The sequence below is a fragment of the Cynocephalus volans genome, chromosome 8, assembly GCF_027409185.1.
Source record: "Cynocephalus volans isolate mCynVol1 chromosome 8, mCynVol1.pri, whole genome shotgun sequence".
Taxonomy (NCBI): Eukaryota; Metazoa; Chordata; class Mammalia; order Dermoptera; family Cynocephalidae; genus Cynocephalus; species Cynocephalus volans.
The window spans coordinates 18889694-18912560 of record NC_084467.1 but is presented as its reverse complement, the minus strand read 5'-3'; the positions used below and the strand labels follow the sequence as shown (position 1 = coordinate 18912560).

General features: G+C 46.8%; 1 protein-coding gene and 1 long non-coding RNA gene across 2 annotated transcripts in view; one reads left to right on the top strand and one right to left on the bottom strand.

The window, feature by feature from the left end:
* The window catches only part of MYOM3 (myomesin 3), a 50914-nt gene extending 41664 nt beyond the window's left edge, over nt 1-9250 (top strand). The window contains exons 29-37 of the mRNA XM_063106743.1: nt 234-344; nt 2083-2170; nt 2717-2755; nt 3022-3130; nt 4326-4489; nt 4702-4738; nt 4930-4952; nt 6653-6708; nt 7726-9250. Coding sequence (XP_062962813.1) covers nt 234-344; nt 2083-2170; nt 2717-2755; nt 3022-3130; nt 4326-4489; nt 4702-4738; nt 4930-4952; nt 6653-6708; nt 7726-7989 — 891 coding nt within the window. The 3' untranslated portion in view covers nt 7990-9250. The remainder of the gene's footprint in view (nt 1-233; nt 345-2082; nt 2171-2716; nt 2756-3021; nt 3131-4325; nt 4490-4701; nt 4739-4929; nt 4953-6652; nt 6709-7725) is intronic.
* LOC134384927 (uncharacterized) overlaps nt 1-22867 on the bottom strand; it is a 43585-nt gene that overhangs the window by 6376 nt on the left and 14342 nt on the right. The window lies entirely within an intron of this gene.

Below are 22867 nucleotides of genomic sequence, written 5' to 3'. Positions count from 1 at the left end.
GGGAAGGGATCAAAAGGCAGAGGGAACACCATTAGCAAAAGTTCAGAGTCCAGAAGCCAGCAGAGGAGACATAGGGTATGAGGGAGGTGTCGGCTGAGATTTGGCCTGAGAGTATGTGTATATGGGGGTGAGGATGGGAGAAGAAGTCATGTTTGCAAATAAAAAGTTCTGAGGAGCTGAGTTTTTACTTAAAAAGAGAGAAAGCCTGAAGTCTCATTCCCCACCTTCCTCAGGTGACTAACACCAAGAAAGAGACTCGCTTCCAGTGGTTCTTCCAGAAAAAAGAGACGCCAGCTGGTCAGTATGACCCGCAGACTGGAGCAGGACTCCTCCTCATTGAAGAGGTGAGTGTGCCTCTGGCTTCAGAGCTCACCCCTTCCAGCAACTCGGCAGGCCGGGCAGTGCCTCGAGCACCGGGCTAGGAGTCAGGAGCGGGGCCAAGACTAGGTTGGGGCAAGTGAGGCACTTGCCTCAGGCACAAAATTTAAGGGGCACCAAAAAACTCAGTAAGCAAGATAAATAACGTTTTACGCAATATTTTTAAAAATAAGAATTAATGCCAACCCCCCCCCCCCCCGCAAATTTTAATAAACACAGGATCGGTATTACTGTTTTTTCCTTTTGCTTGGGCTTCAGTCCTGGCCCTGCCAATGACTATGCAGCCGTGGACTAGTTACTGTCCCTCTCTGACCTTAGCTTCCATCTGTAATGTGAGCAGGTCATGAGGGATGCTCTGTTGATAATTCCTTCCTGCCCCGACAGTCTAGGATTGAGGACAGGAAGGATGTCTCCGTGTGAGGGAGGTCTGGACAGAAGAAAGCAGGCCTGGGGCTCAATTCTCCCACCAAGTCCCCCCACCCCACCCCCATTGCCATCAGAGGAGTGTGGCCTGGTTAGGAGAGAAACACAGGCTTGTTCTTAAACAGTCCATATTTTTCTACCCTGCTGCTGGTTTCTGTGGCCTCACTGGGTGCCAGGGAGGATTGGAACAAAAATAGGTTTGCTGACTAGGAAGGAAGTAATGATTTCAGGGTCTTCTTCCAAATCCTGGCCAAGACAATGCCGAGTTGGCCTTTGTCACCACTGTGCAAGCACCTTGAATGGGGCGTGGCATCGAGTAGGTGCTTAGCGACTATGAAGTTTTGTTATAATCATCTGCCCATTGGTACAAAACTTTCTGCATTCAGAAGAGTTACCTCCCTTGATCCTCACAGCACCTGTAGCACGTAAGCAGAGCAAGGGTTCTGCCACTATCTTACAGATGAGTAAACTGAGCACAGAGGGTTTAAATACAGAGACACAAGGCTAGAGAGTGGAGTCAGAAGTTATTCTGATCACCTGCCCAGGCTTTGGCTGGGACTTTGGAGTCATCAGTGTGTAAAAGGGAAGAAGGGGGATGTAGGAGAGAACTGTTGGGGTTCAGCCCCTCAATCCACAGGTTAAGAGCTGCCTCAGATCCTGTCCCAAAACCTACTGTGTGGAGATGGTCCAAGTGGGAGGGACTTTTGAGGGGACAGGGCCCTGAAGGAGATGCATTGTAATGAGAGGTCATTTCTGACCTCCAGACCTTGCTTTAAAAGCACGACCCCAGTTCTCACTCTGCTGAGTACTGGTTCAGATTCAATCTGGGGCTGATAAACATGTGCCGGAAGGACCCCTTTTCCTGGGCAAAATAAAACCCTTCTGGGGAAGTGCAAGGGGGCTGCCTCCATCCAGGCGGCAGCTCAGTGTAGGTTGTGCCAGGCTCAGCAGCTCTGCAAGGAGGGTCCACTCTGCTGTGCTCAATGCAGCTGCCTGGGAATCCAAATTGGGGGTATCTGTTTCTGCCCTCAACTCCCTCATCCCACCCCATCCCCAGGCCCAGACAAGCCCTGAGCTTGGAATCAAAGGGCTCTGCAAGTGGAAGGAGCCTTAGAGATCACCTAGACCAGATGGGTAAACTGAGGCCCAGGGAGGAAGGGGTCTTGCCTGAGGTCACACAAAGAATTAGGGGCAGGCCAGGAGCCCAGGCCTCCTGATAAGCTGTCCATCACTCCTTCAGGAACCCACACTGACACTGCCATCTCTTAACCTTCTTTCCAGTTTTCCAAAGAGGACAAGGGAATTTACAGAGCGACGGTTTCTGACGATCGCGGGGAGGATGACACCATACTGGACCTCACAGGGGAAGGTAGGAACTGGCAGTGGTTGAGACTGGGCAGGAGTGCTACAGAGGGATCACCCTGGAACAAGACACTGTGATACGACTTGTGGGGCAAAGTGTATGGGATCCCCGTGTCACCTGAGAAAATTGAGGCATAGAGAGGTGGAATGACTTGCCCAAGGTTGCACAGCTAGTCAGTGGCAGGGGCGTGGTCTGTGTGACTCTGCCACCCGTGTTCACTGCAGTCTATCACAGTGAGCCCAGGCTTGGAGACCCAAAGCCTGAGTTCACTCTGCCCCACCAAGGGCCCAGGTTCCCCATCAGGCTGGTTGGCTCAGCCAGCAAGAAAAGTGTTGGCCTATTTGTTTTCCATCCATGGTGTCCCCTCTGCCCCTCCCATCTCTGAGTGCCTTGGACCCTCTCCCACCCTCAAGCCGTGGGAGTCATCCTGCAGAGTTCCCTGTGCCCTGAGAGAAGCTCATGAGCTCCACCAGCCTTTTCCAAGGGCATGCCCACTCCTGGCACTTCCCTGGGGAAGCCCACACAAGCTGACCATTCTCTGTCTCCCTCCAGCCCTGGACGCGGTCTTCGCTGAGCTGGGCAGGATTGGTGGTAAGCAAGCCTGCCTCTTTGCCCAGCCCTGCCTTGATGCCTAATGGCCTTCAAGGGGCCAGCCTCCCACCAGCTTTGGCTACCATGGGTGGGTGGAAGGGCTTAGTTTCCAACCTCAAAGACTGGGAGAGAAGCTCCTGCTTCCTCACGGCACTGTGTTCCCACCACCACATGCCCCTCCCCAACCCCGAGCAGGGACTGGCCTCCAAAAACATGCTGCCCAAAGGTCCCCAGGGAAGACTCACCTTTCTCTTCTGTCTCTCCAGCCCTCTCTGCAACCCCACTGAAAATCCAGGGGACCGAGGAGGGGATCCGGATCTTCAGCAAAGTCAAGTACTACAATGTGGAATATATGAAAACCACCTGGTTCCACAAGTAGGTCTGCCTTGCCCTCGGAGCCCTAGCTAGGCTGGACGGGGCCCAGCGCCTGCCCCACAGGGGCTTTCCTCCCTGCTCAGTCCTCCCAGCAGAGCCCCATCCCAGAGTTTGACAGAGACGAAGGTCTCCCCACTGGTCCCACTGTCCACAGAAAGAACTGGGGATAGGGATGATGAGTAAAAGGGCTTTCCTGAGACTCCCCAAGGAAGGTGGGACTATGGTGGTAGGACCATTTTTCTGGAATATCCATGGCCATGGCAGGATCTTGGTCTCAGAGAAGCAGCTGGGAACTAGGAGAGGGAGGGATGCAGGAACAAGAAGAACCAGACAGTCAGGTGGGTCGTGGGGCCCGTGTGGGCTTCTGCAGCCTTAGCAAACTCAGGCAGCCAGGCTTAGGGGAAAGGCGCAGGCAGAAAGCCTGAGGGGCTGACAACCACCTGAGGGCCAGGGTTCAAAGGCAGGAGAGACAAGGTGTCCACAAAGACTCAACCAGTAGCTCAGTGACCCTAGAGAGTTTGAGAGCATAATTTTTCCAGTGCATTTTATCACCCGCATGTCTCAGCCTTGTGGAGCAGACATTACTGCACCCATTCTATGGAGATGGCTGGACTGATTTGGTCAAGTTTTTCAAATGAGTGACAGTCAAGGCCAGATGGAATTTCAGGACAATGGGGCTCCTTTCCTAGTCAGAGTTTCTGAGCCCTGTGACTAAGCCAAGAGGTGTCACCTGTACAACACAACCCTGGGGACGTGGCCCAGTTGTCTCCAGGAATGAAATTTAAGTAAAGAAGGAAAGGAGCTTAACTTTAAATGATTCGAAAGGTTAGGAGAGAATAAGTAGGGGAAGAAACCCTGGGAGAGTTTAAGAGTTAAAGAAGTGGCTCCTGAGGCTGGGGGAAGTGACAGTCACTGACCCTAGAGCACCTTGGGGTCCCAGCCTGCAGGACCAGTCACAAATGCAGACTCAGCTCTGACACATGGTTGATGTACCATGAGATTTGGTGAATGAATAAATAAGTAAATGGATGGATGGATAAGGAATGGATGAGTGAGTGGATATTTATCAAGTGTCTCATGGATGGCCACCACTCTCAGCCCACCGATCAGGAAACAAAACCCCGGGAGAGGAGTTTGGGGTGGGGTGTAGACCTGCAGACAGCAGTCTTAACCATTTCTCTGCCCTCACACTCAGAGACAAACGCCTGGAGAGTGGTGATCGGGTGAGGGCGGGCACCACCCTGGATGAGATCTGGCTCCACATCCTGGACCCCAAAGACTCAGACAAGGGCAAATACACCCTGGAAATAGCTGCTGGGAAGGAAGTCCGGCAGCTCTCAACGGATCTGTCCGGGCAGGGTGAGCTGTCCACCTGTCTGTCTGCAGGGAAACCTGTTTAAAAATCCCATGGTCTTTCTGGGAGACTCCCGTCTCCCCACCCAATCCTGGCACTGTCCCAAAAGAGTACTGGACTGAGGAGGAGAGTGGATGACAGTCAGCCCTCAGCCCTGTCCCTGGGGGTCATGTGGCAGAGGCCCTGACGCTCCCCTCCCTCTTTGCCCTTCTTGCAGCTTTTGACGACGCCCTGGCTGAACACCAGAGACTGAAGTAAGTTTCTTTGACATTTTTTGGTGTGAAGCATGGGCCCCTCTGGGGTGTGGCATGAACTGTCCTCAGGACCCCTTCCTGGGAGCCTCGGCCAGCTCCTCCTTTCCCTCCCACCCCCTCCCCCCCCACACAGGCAGGACTGCCCTCTAACAAATGAAACCCCACACCTTGTTCTCATTTCTGTCTTCCAGAGCCTTGGCTATCATCGAGAAGAGTAAGTCTGCCAATATTTCTGTTGTCTTTGTCTCTGAGTTTGGGTGGTTTCCCCAGAGCTCAGGCCTCCCAGCAGGCTGCTAAAATCCCAATTCCCTGGTGGGGTCTGTGGGCTCTGGGCTCTCACAGAGCTGCTGGGGGGACCTGGGCAGTGGCAGCAGACAGTCAGACAGATGAGGAGTCTGAGGACATGTGAGATCGCGGGTGTGGGAGCACCCCACGCCGGCCTGGAGCCAAGTGGGCGCATGGGCAATGCTCGTGGACTGAAAGGCAGGGGACAGAGAGGAAGGAGGCTGGGCAGGCCTTCCCGAGTGAACTGTGGGAAGAACCGGTTTTAAAGCTGAAACTGAGCCTGTCAGGGCATTGAGGTCTCATCTAGTCCAGGATGCAGCCCCAAGCCCAGAGGGATGTGTCACAGCTCTGAGCTGCCAGGGGGGCCACCACTGACGCCACAAGCTCGAGCTTGTCTTGTTCATCGGATCCCCCCTGCCTGTTCTCAATGGTCCAGTGCTAGGAGTCCAGCTTTCTGGTCTCCCTGGCCCAGCAGATGAGAAATAGGGATTTCAATGAGGGAAAGACCCAGACAGCGGCCCCTGCCAGCCTGACCACAAGGAAGGAGACTGGACGGCTACATGAAACAGACAAGAGCACTAAAATGCCACCAGCCCGGGGCCATCTGTGTGCACCTCCCTGCATGGCATCACCGTCCCAGAGCATCCTCACTTGAGAGGAAGTGCAGGCCTTGGACTTCATAACTGGAATGGGCCAATCAGGAGGGCTCAGTGGGAAGCCGGTGCAGGACAGACGCCATGGAGGAGAGAGCCCAGTCCCAAGAGCAGCCCCAGCCTGCTGGGGCCAGGAGGAGGTTCTCATACTGCCAACCTAATCACTTACCCAGCAAGGATATCCCCTCCCACCCTGGAATGCCATGCCCCTGGACAGCGTGCGCCAGGCAGGACCCTAACAGAGGGACGCTGAATTCACTGATATGTGGTGCTGGGGCTTGTGGAATCAGAATCAAGGAAAGTGCATCATTTCACCCAGCCATGGAGGACCTGGTGAAAAGTCCTACCCACAACAGCATCCATCTCAGGCCTTCTCCACCCGATTCAGGGTCCTGCTCCCCTTTCATTCACTGGGCAGATGCCATCCACGTCAGGTTCCTTGCACGTCCCAGATCCCTGGTCTCAGCCGTGCTGACCACCCTTCTAGTCTCACAGCCCCCACTGCAGCATAAGGAATAAAACGACTTTCTGCTTAGTGATTTACAACCACATCTCTTCCTGCCCACCCACAATGGCCACCAGGTCCCTCGCTTGACCAGAGTCAGGGTATCCCAAAAGCTTAGGTCCCACTTTCCTGACTCCCTCAGCTGGTTGGTCATGCCTATTGTGTAGATTTTGCCAGTGAAAATCACAGAGCAATCTCATTTACCTTCTTTCCCAGTTCTTGAAGGCAGGGACAACTCATTGTCCCCTCCATGTACCACCAATCATAATGATGACCTCAAACCAGTGGCAGACATGCTATGTCCCATATCTTCTCCATGTGAAGATGAGGAAGCACGTATTACAATTTTAAAGATTTCCATCCAAAATGATGAAAATACGAAAAAGAAGCATTGCTTAAAAATAAACCTCACCTCTGAGAAGCAGCTGTAAAGAAAGCATTACTCACCGAGGTCTCTTACTTCCCTTCCAGATCGTGCCAAAGTGGTGAGAGGTCTGCCAGACGTGGCCACAATCATGGAGGATAAGGTACAGACCATTCCCGACCCATGTCAGCAGTCCCACACTTGTGGTCCCTCACGTATCCGTCACGGATCATCAAGCAACGTAGCACTGTGGGTTCAGGAGCCAAAGAGTGGCTGTTTGGCCATAGGGACTGGATCTGCATGAGTCTGACCAAGTGACCACACCTTGCTGATTGCATGTGGTACAAATGAAAGCCACTGAGCCTGGTGTCAGATCTGTGGTACTCGACCCAACCCTACTCTCGTTTCTGTAGACAGCCCTGCATGTCACAGACTTCCACCTGTGAAGTTCAGTTTCCACAGGAGTTCAACTGGATGATTCCTAAAATCAGATCCCTAGGTTCTTCTAGGGCTGAAATTATGCAAGTCTATTGTTCTAGAAAATGATAGCTAATATTTTTATGGTGCTTACTGTGTGCCAGGCCCTATTCCATATGTGTTACCCATTTTAGCTTATTTAACCATCAAGGCAACCATATGAAATAAGGTATTATTACTAGTTGCACATTAAAACTGAAGAAATTGAGACCCAGAGAGGTTAAGGGACTTAGGTAAGGTCACACAGCTGGAAGGGACAGAGCTGAGATTTGCATCCAGGCAGCCCAACTCCAGAGCCTATGTGTTTTGGCTGTTACACTCGGTGTTAGAGCTTGTTCAGGAATTTTCAAACTCAATTCATAAATCTTTGTACTAAAGCAATATAATCTTACTTGCCTGGTAAAATCATAAAGACATATATACCAAAAGCAATGAAACAAAGTGCAGGCCATTCTGGGGCAGATAATTGCTAGAGTAATAATGGTCAAAAATTCTAACTAGTCAGTATTCCTGTAGAAAGGTTGAGACAGAGGACGCAGGATTAAAATAAAATGTCATTCCCCTTTAAGTGTTACAATAAAACACAGGTAATGAATTTATCACAAGGAGCAACCCGTACTGGGAGCTCTCTGGGGATGTAAGGGTGAATGCCAAGTCAAGTTTCAAGGAGTTAAGACTGTTCTCTCCCTGTCTGTTGAAACAGACCTTGTGCCTGACCTGCGTCATCTCAGGAGACCCCACCCCTGAAATCTTTTGGCTGAAGAACGACCAACCTGTCACCTTCATTGACCGCTACCACATGGAGGTGAGGGGGACAGAGGTCACCATCACCATCGAGAAGGTCAACAGTGAGGACACCGGGCGCTACGGTGTCTTTGTCAAGAACAAGTATGGCTCCGAGACGGGCCAGGTCACCATCAGTGTGTTCAAGCATGGGGACGAGCCCAAGGAGCTGAAGACAATGTGACAAGCATGCTCAAGTGCAGCCTGAGGTCCAGTCTACATGAACCAGTAGGGTTAAACAGTGGGTCACAGCCTGGCACAGGCCATGAGGGTGGGACAGAGGGGAAGGGGACAGGGTGGAACCCAAGACATGAGGGTAAGCATGGAGTGGACATACCAAAGTGGTGAAGCAAAGATCTTGCTGGGGTCCTGAGACCTCCAGGATGGCGGGATGAACGCTGGACTTGGAAAAGGAGGCCTAAATGCAAGACTCAGTTTCAGCTCTAAACTCTCCATGGGCCTTGCCTTGCTCATCTATCAATGTGCATTCCCACTCCTAGGGATTGTTCGTGCAAACTCCTTATGAACCCTGGCCCAGTGGTTCTCAACAGGAGGCAATGTTGCTTTCCAGGGGATATTTGGCAATGTCTATATTTTTGGTTGTCACTGCTGAGGCTGTCTACTGACGTCTAGTAGGCAGAGACCAGGGATGCTGCTAAACACCACACCTCCCTACCGCATAGAATTAGCCAACCCCAGATATTACCAATAGGGCCAGGTTGATGAGCCCTGTCATAAACCGATATGTCATAATACCCCCTTTTTAGAATACTATAGTTTCAATTCACATACATTCAACATTCATTCATTTGAAGTCTAGCATGTGTCAGGCTGAGGATGCCACTAGGAATACAAAGATAGGTGATATGCAGGCCCCGCCCACAAGGAGGTGTCAGCCCCAAGGAGACGACCCAGGTGCAAATGACTCCAGGACAAGACAGGAGATGATAAAGTTTATACAACAGGTCCAAGCAAAGTGCCACCAGTGGTCAGAGGAAGAAGACAGATGGTCGTCCCAACTGGGGGAGGTAGGGCTTTAAAATGCCTTCACACATTTGGCAGAATTGGTGTTGGGCTCTGACAAATGAGTCTGATTTGGTGGTGGTAATGGGAGAAGGACATTTTAGGAGCAGGGCATGGTAGGAGCAACGGTGAGGACACGGGGTGAGGCTGCCTATGTGGCCTTGGATGCCAGGCTTGGAGCTGGATACCTTCAGTGCTTCTCCCAGCATGGGGACTCTGCCCGGTGTGACAGATATTGGTTGTCTTTGCTTGATGGATCTCAAGACAGAGCTGAGCATGTCACTGCCCTCCAATTGCCTTCTTTTTTAAACTAAGATTTGGGGTCCCCCCTCCTGGGGAAGTCATATAATTGTAGATGTTTGTTGTAAACTTTTGGAAAGCCCTGGAAATTATAAAGGAATAAATATCACCTATACTCCCAACACCAGGAGGTAACACCTGCCTCTGATTTCTGAAATGACTTCTGAACTGAGGATGAAATGAATCACTCAGCCATCCACCATCTACACGCAGCAGTCAGGCCGGGTGTTCAATGAGACCTCTGCTGGGGAGAGGTGGGGATCAGGGGGACCTGTCTGGAGTCTGGGGAACCGTGCAGGACTTGGAGGCAAACACCCCTGGGCCTGAAGCATCCCTCTGCCTCCCACTCGCTGTAGGATCTTGCACAATATTTTTCCTTTCTCTGAGCCTCAGTTTCCCATCTGTAAAATGAGAAGGCCAAACGATCATTTTTAGGGCCCTTCCAGCTCACGCTAAGATTTTTTATTGCTTACCAGAACTCGATTCTCCTTTGCTTTTCTCTTCCCATAAATATGTGGTAAAGAAAAAGACTCTGTCCTAGCCCATGTTCCCACTCCTATACTGCCATCTCAGAAGAGAGTCTTGACTTCTTTCGTGTGTCGATGAAAATGTCACAACTTTCAATGAAATGGGGAAAGCCTGTTGGCCCTGATGGAACGTGGTATGATCGCCCCCTGTTGGTGAGGGTTGCATTTACACTCTAAGAAGAAGCTGCCAGCAATTTGCATCCTGCGGCTGGAGACTCTGTGAGCTTTGTGATCCAGTGACAAGACAGTTTGGGAGCAGGAGCTGGTCCTTACTCTGTCCTCACCTTACTCCTCCCTTCCCAGCTGCTTCCCAGTGGCCACCACTCCTGGCCCCTGCCTGGTACTCTTTCCATCATCCTGCTTCCTGGGGCCCCTCTGTTACCTCGTTAGCTACAATTCTCATTTGTTCCTTCCATTGTTTTTTTTCTGGCTCCTCCTGGGAAACATCTCAGTTGGTCCAGCCTGATCCCTGGTACCCTGTGTAGGACACAGAGTCAGGAACTTTGTCTCTCTTATCTAGAGGAACCCATCCACAAATGCACAATCCCAGCATTCTCTCCAGGATCCTCCATGGATCTGCCAGTGTGCTGGACTTCCAGGGAGCCCAGGCAGGATGTGCAGATTGAAGGAGGGCTAGCCAGCCAGTAGGGCTCCCCCTTTACCATGCCATGGCGACTCCTCCCCCACACCTGGTATGCCACCTTTCGCATCCCAACCAGGGTGTGATCTCTGGCCTAAGGCATTAAATGCATTAAACAGGAAGGACATAGGGAGCAAGAACCCTGCTGGGGGATGACTGTCCTGTATAATCATTAACTCTACCTGCTCAGCCTCAGCCACGCTCTAGCCAGATGCTTGCAATGCTTTAAAAATCCCAACTAGCTGTTGTGTACACACACACACACACACACACTCCAACTAGCTGCAAGCAACTTGAGTGACATTTTCATGCCAAAAATAGTTTCAGAAGAAACACCCCCCAGATGTCTCTAGCTAAGGGAAGCCAGAATATATGACTTTCAGCATTTGAGAAAAGTGTAACTGCCGAGGCCTGAGGAATTTCCATGAAGGAGTGGCCTGTGTTAAGGGCAAAACAAATCTCACAGCCTGTGAGGAATGCGCCCTTCTCGCCTGGGCCTCCCAGACCGTCACGCACCCTCGCTAATTTTTGTATCATCGCTTCCTGTACCAGCAGATCTAAAGAAACAGAAACACAGGGCCACACAAAAGCCTTTTCATTCCAGTTATAGAAGTGTTCATGGTGAAATGAATCTTTGGGTTAGCTTTAAAATACTCCAGTCTAAAAAAAGAAGTAGGAGCAGGGAAGGTAAATGGAAAAGTTAGCAGAATAGTGATGATTCTTGATGCTGGGTGATGAGTCCCTGGAGGGCTCATACTATCATTCTCTCTACTTTTGAAATTTTTCCATGAGAAAAAATTTTAAAGACCCCCTGGGAAGAAAATCCTCAGCTGTCTTTTCATCTGGAGTCATATTAGTTATTTATATCCAGCAATTAGTCAAGGACGTTAGATACAGGCAAGTGAGCACAGAGTTTCTCTCTTGCAGGCAATTTATATAGCCTGTTATTTTTCAATTGCATTAATTAAAATTAATGGATGCTCTACAAGAAATAATTATCAAGTAATGGCTGTGGTTTAAAAAAAACTTATGCATCCGAATGATTCATTGACTCCGCATTAACTCAGTACAACCTTTATTGAGCTTACTAAGTGACAGAAACATACAAAATTAAAGCCTGGTGCTGTAATTTGAGATCCAGCTTTGCTTTACCCGATGTCTGACTTGATGAAGTTATTTAACCTGTCTGCCTCTCATGTGTAAAAGGAAGGCTGCTATGGGAATTGGATGAGATGATGCCTGCCAAGTATAGGAGCTAAATAAATGATAGATTTCCCCATCCACCCACTCCCTGGGGGCGGGGGGGGCGGGGGAGGGGTGTCCCAGTCTACTGGGAACATAAAGGTGTCAATCCAACTCCCACAGAATTCAGCAGTTCCCTCCTTCTGCACATTCTTGACTGATGACAGTATGAACACTTCCAGAAATGGAAGCTCACAATTTCCTGAGGGATTTTTAAAGTAGTATCTGTTGTATTTTTTCTATAGAAATTACATATGCTTGTAGAAAAATTGATCAAGACAGAAAAGAATAAAAAAGAAAACCCATAAGCCCACCACCCAGAAAGCAGCACCGTGGAAGTTATTGTTTATTAATAAACCTAAGACAGATTCTTAAGCTGTTTCCTCTTGCTGCCCCCACTCTAGACACTAGGAAGTTAAATACTGTCCCAGGCTCCCTTGTAGCTAGGGGTAGCCACGGGACACAATTCTGGTCAAAGAGAAATGAGCAGACATCTGGTGGGGCACGTCTTTGTACATTCAGAGATGTGGGTGCAGAGAAGTGGGACAGGCTGGGGTGGGGGCGGGGCTGGCCAAGTTGCGGAGGGAGGGGGCGTGGCTGAGGCCCGCGGGCTCCCCCCACTCCGGCTGGGGAGCCTGGGGGGATTTCCGACGGCGGATGGGTTGTCTCCCAGCCGGAAGTCAATGTCGGGGGCGTGGCTGAGGCGCTGTCGGGAGCCCTCCCCACCCCGGCTCTTGGGCCCGTGGGGCTTCCAGCCGCCTGCAGGTGGTCGCCGGGCTGGATGCGGACATGGGGGGCTGCCCTCGGCCCCTCATGGGGCATCTTGACAGGCCTCTGGTGTTCCTGACCAAAGGGACAGACATGCAGGCACCGTGAGACTCCCGTTCCTCCTTCCTGCCTCCAACGTGGACCTGCTTCCCGGGGCTGAGGCAGCCATCGCAGGACCATAAAGAAAAGAGAATCACAGAGATGCCACCTCTGACATCACCTCGCTGCTGCTGCCAGGCCCTCAGCCACCCACCTCCAGATCACATATGAGAAGAAAATAAGCCCCTCTGTGTTTAAGCCACGCCGTGAGTTGGGTTTTCTGTTCCTTGGAGCGGAAAGCATTCCCAATTCACACACCACTTGTTAACATTTTGGGTGTACTTTCTGCTTGTCTTAACAGAGTTAAGAAATCTACATAGAATTTTACATGCTGGGTTTTTCATATGCCATTACACCATCATGATGTTCTCACATCACCAAAAAGCATTCCAAAAATCTATATTAGTGGTTGTCTATCATGTAATTATGTATAATTTCCATATTGCTAAAAATATTGCTAGAAATAGTTTCCAATTTTTGCTATTATAAGTAAAACTATGATGAATACCCTTATATATAAATCTTTGCCTGCATCTCTGAAAAATTCTTTAGGACAGATTCTAGAAGGGGAATTACTAGGTCAAAACCTCATCTAGGCTATTCAACAGACTACATGGCAAAAGTGGAAGCCAGCAGCCAGTGATGGTACCCGGGGCCTTTCCATTAGGCTGTATGGGTTCAAATCTCAACTCATTTATCTGGGCCTAGTCACATAACCTCTCCAGAACTCAGTATTATCAGGTGCTCAGGGGTGCTACCAAGCACGTAGTGGCTGTGAGAATGAGCCCATAGACACTCTCCACCACTAGTCAAAGGCTGGCTGGAGCTGGGCTTTGAGGCGGTTTGGCTTCCAGCAAAGGCTTTCCCTGTTATTTCTGAATCAGAAAATTGAAGTAAACATGTTAACACAGCAGATCACAAGAGTATGCAGCTTGCTGGTCAGAGAGCTCGGGTCTCGGAGCAGTACTAACCCACATAGGCTGTCAGCTGCCTCTCTGAGCCTCAGTTTCCCTCCTCTAAAACGAGGGGCTCGATCAGATCATTTCCATGATAAGTTCATGCTAGCAATTTCCTGAGCTCTCAGCACTTAACATCTTGGTCTTGTGGGGGGTTCTCAGCTGTGAGTCCTATCTGCCCTTTCCTCTGCCCTTTCCTGATCATAAACTCCTTGAGGATAGAACAACAGTAAACTACTGGCCTTCTGACCCCCAACCCACTCTCACTGCACTGTTCCAAGCACATAGTCAGCACCTAATAATAACTTACTGGTGTTTTGATACTTGTTTACAGTCTGTTATTAACAGATCCTGCTTCCAATGGGGTGGGGGGAAGAAGACATAACAACTACAATTCCTTGAAGTTGATACAACAAGCAAACAGAAAGGACATTGTTGGGTGGGAGGGAGGGAGGGAGGAGGGAGGGGGGTTTCAGTAATGGGCCACAATAATCAACCACATTGTATATCGACAAAATAAAATTGTAGGAAAAAAAAAAAAAACAAGAGGAAAAAAAACAGATCCTGCTTCCTTTCCCTTCATCTCTCCATTTCCCTGCCAGCACTTCCCCAGAGACTCGCATATTACAGTTTTTAAGGAGTGTGAAATGAAGAGTGTAGTTTGGCAAAAGTTAAACAACTTCCTGCCACCCAATGATCAACAGGTGAAGTGAAAAGCTGGAGGGTGGGTGTCATCTTCCAGCCAGGACCTCTGACCCTATATGATCATCAGAAGTGGCAGAAGAATATAAACAAGTCAGCAACTTTTTGTTCTGGGTCTGTTTTCACCCATTTTGGACAGGCATCCCACATTGCATTGCCAAATATGAAATCAGTTTGATTAAAAGTAAGACACAAGTGAATTCACTCCATGAGCAGTTCCTCTAACTTCTATCTCTAAGACCATGTTCTGAATTTAATTGGATTATGAATTGCCTAAGGGCAGGTATAGGGTCCTGATCATTTTGATATCTGGTGCCCTCTTGGCATTGGGCAAATTGCAGAATGTCAAAAAAAAATTCCTGACAGCAAAGTTAAATAGAAGCCACAAAAGCAGTTATCAACCTCAGGAACGTGGGCTAGATGAAGTGTTCATTGAGAGATCACGTAAACTGAATTCTTAAACTGCTTTGCATTTAATCCTTTTAGCAGCTCTATGAAGTAGGTTAATATCATAAGGCCCTAATTTCTCAGTGTATCTGAGAAATTCATTCATTCTAAAAATATGTACTGGGCTTCTACTGTGAGTCAGGCACTGTTCTAGACATTGGAGCCTGTATTCTTATGGGAGGGAGATAATAAACAAACACAATGATATCAGCAATTTCACTCCTAGGTATACACAAAAAAGACTTGAAAACAGAGACTTCAGACAAATACTGGTATACTAATATTCATAGCAGCATTATTCGCAATAGCCAAAAGGTGGAAGTAACCCAAGTGTCCATCAACAGATGAATGGATAAACAAAATGTGGTATATTCATACAATGGAATAATAATCAGCCTTTAAAAGGAATGAAATTCTGATTAATGTTACAACACGGATAAACCTTGAAAGCCAGACACAAAAGGACAAATATTGTATGATTCCACTTATAGGAGATACCTAGAATGGGCAAATTCACAGACAAAAAGGAGCATTGAGGGTACAAGAGGCTGGGGGGAGGAAGAAATGGGGAGTTATTGTTTAAAAGGTACAGAGTTTCTGTTAGGGATGATGATTACATACATCATGAACATACTTAATACCACTGACCTGTACACTTAAAAATAGTTAAAATGGTAAATTTTATCTTATGTATATTTTACCACAGTAAAAAAAAAAATCAATAAAAACACTACAATTTTAGACAGTAGCATGTGCTGTAGAGTAATTAATGCAACATGAACGGGGTGAGGTGATAGAGACTAAGAGTGAGGATGGAGCTACTTCAGGTTGATTTATCAAGGCAAGTGTCTTTGAAAAGGTGACATTTGAACTGAGACTTGAAATGTGAGAGGGGGTCAGCCATGCAGACAATGTCCCAGTGGAAGGACACTGCAGGCAGAGAAAATAGCCCGGGAGAGGTCGTCAGGCAGTTCAAGGAGCCTGGTGTGGCAGGGGCATTGGTAAACAAGGGGGACAGTACTAGGAGTTGAGCTCAAAAGGTTGTCAGGAGCCCATGCGTGTAGGGCCTTGTAAGCCATCATAAGGACTTCATATTTTACTCTAAGTGTGATGACAAGCCACTGGAAAGTTCCAAACAGTGACATCATGCTGTATGGAGACTGGGTTATGGAGAGGTCAAGAACTGAAGCCAGGAGACAAGTTAGGAGGCTAACACAATAGTCCAAGCATTTCTCTTTCTATCTATGCCCTCTTCCCAGATGATGTCTCTCAAGTTCCATGGCCTTAAGGTACATTTATGTGATGCTATCCAACTTATGTCCCCCAGTTTGTAAAATCAGATTCACAAGAATCATAGATCTTACCCAGGACCATGCTCTACTAATTTAAAGAATACAGGCAATTGCAAGACACAGACAAAACATTCCTCCCTAGAAGTTCAAGGCCATCAACACAGCTCCCCACCAACCACTCCTCTACTGCATAGGACACATTCTCATTTGGATTTAATAAGCGAGGTTTAAGCAATTATACATGCCAACACTTACATGAGGGAGCCATATTGGTTGTGAAACATCTTCATTTTGGGGGTCGGCGGGGAAGCTGGCCAGTGCAGGGATCTGAACTTTTGACCTTGGGTGTTGTAACACTGTGCTCTGACCAACTGAGCTAACTGGCCAGCCCTCATGTTCACTTTATATTCCATTCATTACACAGCTTATGGAACAGCAAACTATGCCCTATGGATCCATAAATTTCAAGTTTATTTACAATAATCTATGGGCTGGCTAGCTGCCAAAAAAAAAAGAAAGAAAGAAAAACAAACAAAAATAATAATAATAATAATCTAGGCAGACCAAGTATATACCACTAAATAAATGTATTTCACAGATTAAGCTTTGCCATTATCTTTCTACTAGTGAATATCACTAGTTTGCTTATCAGAAACTCTGGTCACTAGAATGTTTGCAAGGGGATCTGAGTGGGGATACCTTTTTTTCACCCAAGATCCTTGGAAAAGAGAAGGAATAGCTTTCAAGGCTACTGCTAAAACTTTCCTTCCCGGTGACTGTGGTTCTCAATGTAAAAATTCAGACAGTAGATAAATATCTAACAAAGCAAAGGTCTTCCCTTCCTTCCCCCTCCCCAGTGTCACACACACTCACTGACACCCTTTCCGGAGGTAACCACTGTCAACAGTTTGGAGTGCATCCTTCCAGTCCTTTTTTGTATATTTATTTATTTTTATTATATTTTTTTTGTAAGATGACCGGTAAGGGGATCTTAACCCTTGGCTTGGTATTGTCAGCACCATACTCAGCCAGTGAGCGAACCGGCCATCCCTATATAGGATCCGAACCCGTGGCCTTGGTGTTATCAGCACCGCACTCTCCCAAGTGAGCCACAGGCCAGCCCTTTGTATATTTATATACGTGTTTATGAATATATAAAAATAAATCCACATGTATGTTTTTATATAAATAGAATCACTCTATGTGTATTATTCTTCTACATGCTTTTTGAACATAATAAGTGTTAAAGATTTTTAATGACCATTTCTCATTCTTTTTAACTGATGTATAGTATTTTATACCATGTGCTAAATAGTGTTTAACCATTCCTCTATCCATAGACATCTAGGCAGTTTCCCATTTTTCTTTATTACAAACAATGACAGACATTGTATATGACCCCTGTTTATATACCTTTGGGCTCATGTGGAATATTTACAAGGAATAGAGCAGGATAAAGTATTTCTGTGGGATAAATAACTAGAAGTGGAACTACTGTGCTGAACGGTAGGCACATTTAAAATTTTAGTAGATATCACCAAATGCCCCTGAAGAAAGACTGTACTAATTTATCCCCTACTGCAGTGCATAAAGGACCTATATCCTTACACTGATAACCAACTGCTATGGTCTGAATGTTCATGTCCCCCTAAAATTCATATACTGAAATCCTAACTTCCAAGGCGATGGTATTAGGAGGTGGGGTCTTTAGAAGGTGATTAAATCATGGAGCAAAGCCCTCATTAATGGGATTAGTATCCTTACAAAAGAAGCCAAAGAGAGACTTCTCATCCCTTCCACCATATAGGAAAACAGCAAGAAGGCACCACCTATGAGCCAGAAAGCAAGGCCTCACCAGACACCAGATCTGCTTTGATCTTAAACTTTCCAGCCTTCATCATTCTGAGATATAAATTTCTACTGTTTATAAACTACTCAGTTTATGGTATTTTGTTACAGCAGCACTAATGGACTCAGATGCCAACCCTTAATATTATCAAATCTTATAACAGTTTAATGAGGTAAAAATGACATCTCAATCATTAATTAATTTGTTCTAGAAATATTTTTCAGCACCTCCTAGTGCTAGTCTCGGGGGAGCTGTGAGTGCTGGACAGAGAAGTGGGAAAATGGCGGTGATTAAAGGCATCCCAAGGGGATAAGAGAAAGGTCCAAGGCACAGAGATGCACCATGCCAAAGCACGCTCAGGGGTCAGGGAGGAAACAGTGACAGTTGAACTTGAGAATGGAAGGGGGACTGTTAGGGGGAAAGTCAGGTGGCCAGTTACAAATGGCTTGCAATACCAGGGAGCAGAGTTTGGACTCAGTGGATGGTGAGGAGCCAATGTGGCATCTTCAGCAGCAGAGTGACAAGACCAAAACAATGTTTGTTTTAGTTTAGTTTGAGTTCACCCAAAGGCAGACCCCAAGGCAAGGATTTGGGTGTTTTATTTGGGAAGTGATCCCAGGAAACAGCAGGAGGGGAGTGGGCCAGGGGGACAGGGAAGGGAAGGAAGCCAAGTGTTTTAGTCCATTTTGTGTTGCTATAACAGAATACCTGAGACTGGATAATTTATAAAGAAAAGAGGTTTATTTGGCTTACAATTCTGGGACGGTTGCATCTGGCATGGGCCTCAGGCTACTTCTACGCATGGTGGTACAAGCAGATCCATGGCGAGAGGAAGCAAGAGAGAGAAGCAAGAGAGAGAAAGAGGAGGTGCCAGGGTCTATTAAACAATCAGCTCTCCTGGGAACTAATAAAGTGAGATCTCACTCATTACTCCCCCCACCTATGGAGAGCTTTAATCCATTCATGAGGGATCTGCCCCCATGACTCAATGAGTTTCCAACACTGCCACATTGGGGATCAAATTTCCACATGAGTTTTGGAGGGGACAACACATCCAAACTCCATCACCAAGATAGGATGTGTTTACACACAGCTGGGGCCCTATCTCACTGGGGACTCCCTGAGAGACTGAACAGAACACAGAGCTGTCCCACCCAGAGGGTGAGGAGGCTGGGGTGTTTATCCCCCAACTCCATCCTTCACTGGTTGGGATCACTTCTGGAGTATTAACTCTTTAACATTTCTAAAGTTCCTGTGCACGAGGCAAGCAAGTGCCTGTGGCCAGACAGGGAGAGACAGGAAGTCATTTGTCCTGCAATGAACAGGGACTATCCGCAGGTGACCTCCAGGGTGGGCCTAGGGAGTATGAGCCGGGCACTGACAGCGTCTACTATAGAGTTATAGGACAACTGATCAGCCTGAGAAACTTAGCACCATGAGCGCAACACGGTGTTGAGTAATATGTCTAGTGCAAAAGAAAATACGCTGAGAATGCGTTGTAATTTAACCAAATCAGCAACTTTACGTCCGAAGTCTGTGCCTTCTAACTCAGTCATAAACTGTAGTGGTTAAGACACAAACAGAAAGGTAACTAGGATTATTATCTTTTCACAGAACACAATGAACTACTAGTAACTAGCCATTTTCTAAAATTCATTTACCTATTGTCCCTCAGTTAATAATATTCCATGTGCCCCATGAGACCCCATGCTCTCTATATATAACCTCGGCTTATCCATGAACACACATTTCTTCACAACTTTATCAGCTGCTCTCAACCTTCTAGCTCCAGAACAGCTTTGAGTGGAACACGGCAAGTATGAACAAGAATACTGGGACAATGGTCTACGAGTTCATGGTAAGATGAACATCAGAGTTCCTGAGGCTTGACTGGTTTAGGAGCAGAGTATTAGGACCAAGTTAGAAAAGTCACCTGTTCTTTATGGTTCACTGGAAATTTTTGGCCTGCTAGGAGGCTGATATGAGGGTCTTCAGGACAAATCAGCCAGAAGTAGTGGTGACCATATTGGGACGAAAAGTCAGGAGTCCTAGATCTTATTTCTGGCTCCATCACTTACTTGTCACACGACCATGAGCAAGTCACCCATTATTTCATTACTTCATTCAAAAGTCATTTATCTGAACATCCGCTCTGTGCCAGGCTCTATACCCAGTCACTAAAAATACAAAAAGTGAGAATTACGGCGGGGAGGATCATATGATTGTCTCAATATATGCAGAAAATGCATTTGATAAAAGTCAACACTATTCCATGATAAAAATTCTTAGCAGTTCAGCCCATAATGAGTTTAAAGGGAAAAAAAGGGGCCAGCCCGTGGCTCACTCGGTAGAGTGCGGTGCTGATAACACCAAGGCCATGAGTTCGGATCCCATATAGGGATGGCTGGTTTGCTCACTTGGGTGAGCGTGGTGCTGACAACACCAAGGGGTTAAGATCCCCTTACCGGTCATCTTAATTAATTAATAAATAAATAAATAAAGGCAGGAAAAGTTTTAGTAGAGTATGATAGAAGGAAATTTATTTAATCTGATCATGAATATTTATTTTTTAATAATTAAAACCTACAGCATACATCATATGCAAAACTGAAATGTTTGAGACTAGCAATGAGACGAAGATGCCAGTATCACCGTTCCTTCTCAACAGCGTACTGAAGCTCCTAGCTCATGCAATAAGCCAATAAGGCAAAACAGGGAAATAAAAGGTATAAGGATTGAAAATTGTTGATATTGTCATATGACAAAGGTCCACAGATGTTTAGTTCTGTTTTCAGTCTCTCCTAAATGATGTGGAATGAACTAAAAGACAAGTGAGTAAATGATTTTAATAAACTTTCTGGGTATCTCTCTAAGATATCTTTGGACTCTAATTCACTCATTCTGTGATCAAATGGAAAACTACAGCCTTAATTCTGTTGTTTGGACCAGTCCCTATGATCACATGAGGTCTTGTTGCTTTTTACTGGAGAGATTATTCTCTGTTCTTGTCTCCATAATTCAGAGGCTCCAACCCAGTGATTTTGCCCTGCCTGTAAAGCACCAGTTTTCAAAAAAGGGGATGAGGTTACTGGTTGGCCCACACTGAGTATGTTAAATACATTGGTTGCCTGAGCTGCCCCCCTGGCCAGAATATTATCGTGCTGTCCCTGTTATTAGCAACCTTATCCTGATTTTCTTTCTACCATGTTAGGAAACTCCCCAAAACTTCACCTGATGAATCTTAAGTCAAATCACCCAAGTTCTGTTTTCCATCTCTATCTTTACAAAGAGCATACTATTCTAATTTATTTTAAATCTCATTTTACAGTTAATGTTGGCCTAGAACTAACAAAAACAGAAACAGAAAACTCAAATAATCCAAACAAAATCATAAATCAGCAACCATCCACTCATCCATCAAACCGTTCACTCATCCCACAAATATTTATTGAGCACTTACAAAGTGTCAGGCACTGGACTAGTGGTTTGGAATAGCTCAGTGAACAAAACAGACAAAATCCTTGCCCTTCTGGAACTGACATTATTGGGGGAGGGGGTGGGGGACACAGGGGAAAAGAGACAATAAATATACAGAATGGCATCAGGAGGCAGAAACCATACCAGAGATTGGAACAGAGACAGTTTAATATAAAGAGCTGTTAACCAGGTATAAAGTTATTCATTACTGGGAAGCTAAGCAGGGTCGGGCCTGGTTAGTGCTTAGATGGGAGCCCACCTGGGAATACTGAGTGTTGTAGGTGTCAAAAAAAAAAAAAGAAAAGAAAAAAAGTTGTTCATTAGGTAACTAAAAGGGTAAAAAGAGAAAGCTTACATATCATGGAGGTAGCGACTGCAGGAAACAGCTACCCCCACTAGGGCCAGGGGAACAGAAGAGAGGTTGGAATTATTAAAATTTAGTAGCTTAAAGGGGGGGCCCTGCAGAGCCAAAACTCAGCGCCTAAGGAGGAGTTGCTGCTTGGCTGGTGCTGGTTTCTCTGAGGGGGGTGCACTGCAGGGGCTTGCACAAGTGTTAACTGCAAAGTGGATTCAACTACTGCTCCAGGAAGGCACTGCCACCCCTGGGCTAAAGAGCTGTTGCTGAAGTTATGCTCATGGAAATGGGAAAGAGCAAGTCCTTTCTTCCTCCTGTGATCGTCAATCTTATGTGGACCCTTGGCTAGGCTAAGGTATCCTGATATTTGGTCAAACACCAGCCTAGATGTTGCTGTGAAGGTAGTTTTTCAAATAAGATTAACATTTAAATCAGTAGGCTTTTAGTAAAGCAGATTACTCTCCATAACGTGGGTGGGCCTCCTCCAATCAGCAGAAGGACTTAAGAGAAAAAGACTGACCTCCTGCGAGGAAGAGGGAACTCTGCCTGCAGACTACCTTGGGACATGAGCTACCTTGGGACATCAACTCTTCCCTGGGTCTCCAGCCTGCCAGCCTGCTCTGCAGATTTGAACTTGCCAGCCCCCACCATCGCGTGAACCAATTCCTCAAAATACATCACTCTAAATGTGTACACATTCTATTGTTCTGTTTCTCTGGACAACACTGACTAATATACTCCTCCGTCCTTGAACTTTCCTCTAGCATTGCCCACTGGCAGAGTTGAACAGGGAGCCAGCTGGCAAAGCAGAAATATGGTTTACAGAGTCTCGGCCCCACCAGAGAAGCACATAGGAGGGTGGGTTGGAGCTGAAAGACAATAACTTGTAACTGGCACAATAATAAATACATAAATTATGTTAGAAGATGATAAAGACTATAGGGGAAAAAATAGAGCAGGGTAAAGGGGATCAGGGTGTGGCAGCTTGTCACAATTCTAAACCAGGTGATCAAGGTGGGCCACGTCGAGAAGGTGAAGTTTGAGCTATAACTTAAAGGAGGTGAGAAAGTTAGCCATATAGCTGTCCAGAAATATGCGTACTCTCCGTAATGCCCCTCACAGCTCAATGGGGACAAAGATAATCTGTTTTACCTTGATGTGGCCTTTTGCCTCTTTGGAAATCAGTCCACGTTATTCTACAAGTATTTATTGAGCACCTACTATGTGCCAACCCTTGGTCTAGGTGCTGAGAAAATAGTAGTTGACAAAGAGATCAAAATCCCTACACTCAGGGAGCTTAAAATTTAGTGGAAAGAAACAGTTAATGAGCAACTACGTAAAATATACAGTTTGTCATAAAGTGGTAAGTTCTATGGAAGGGATAG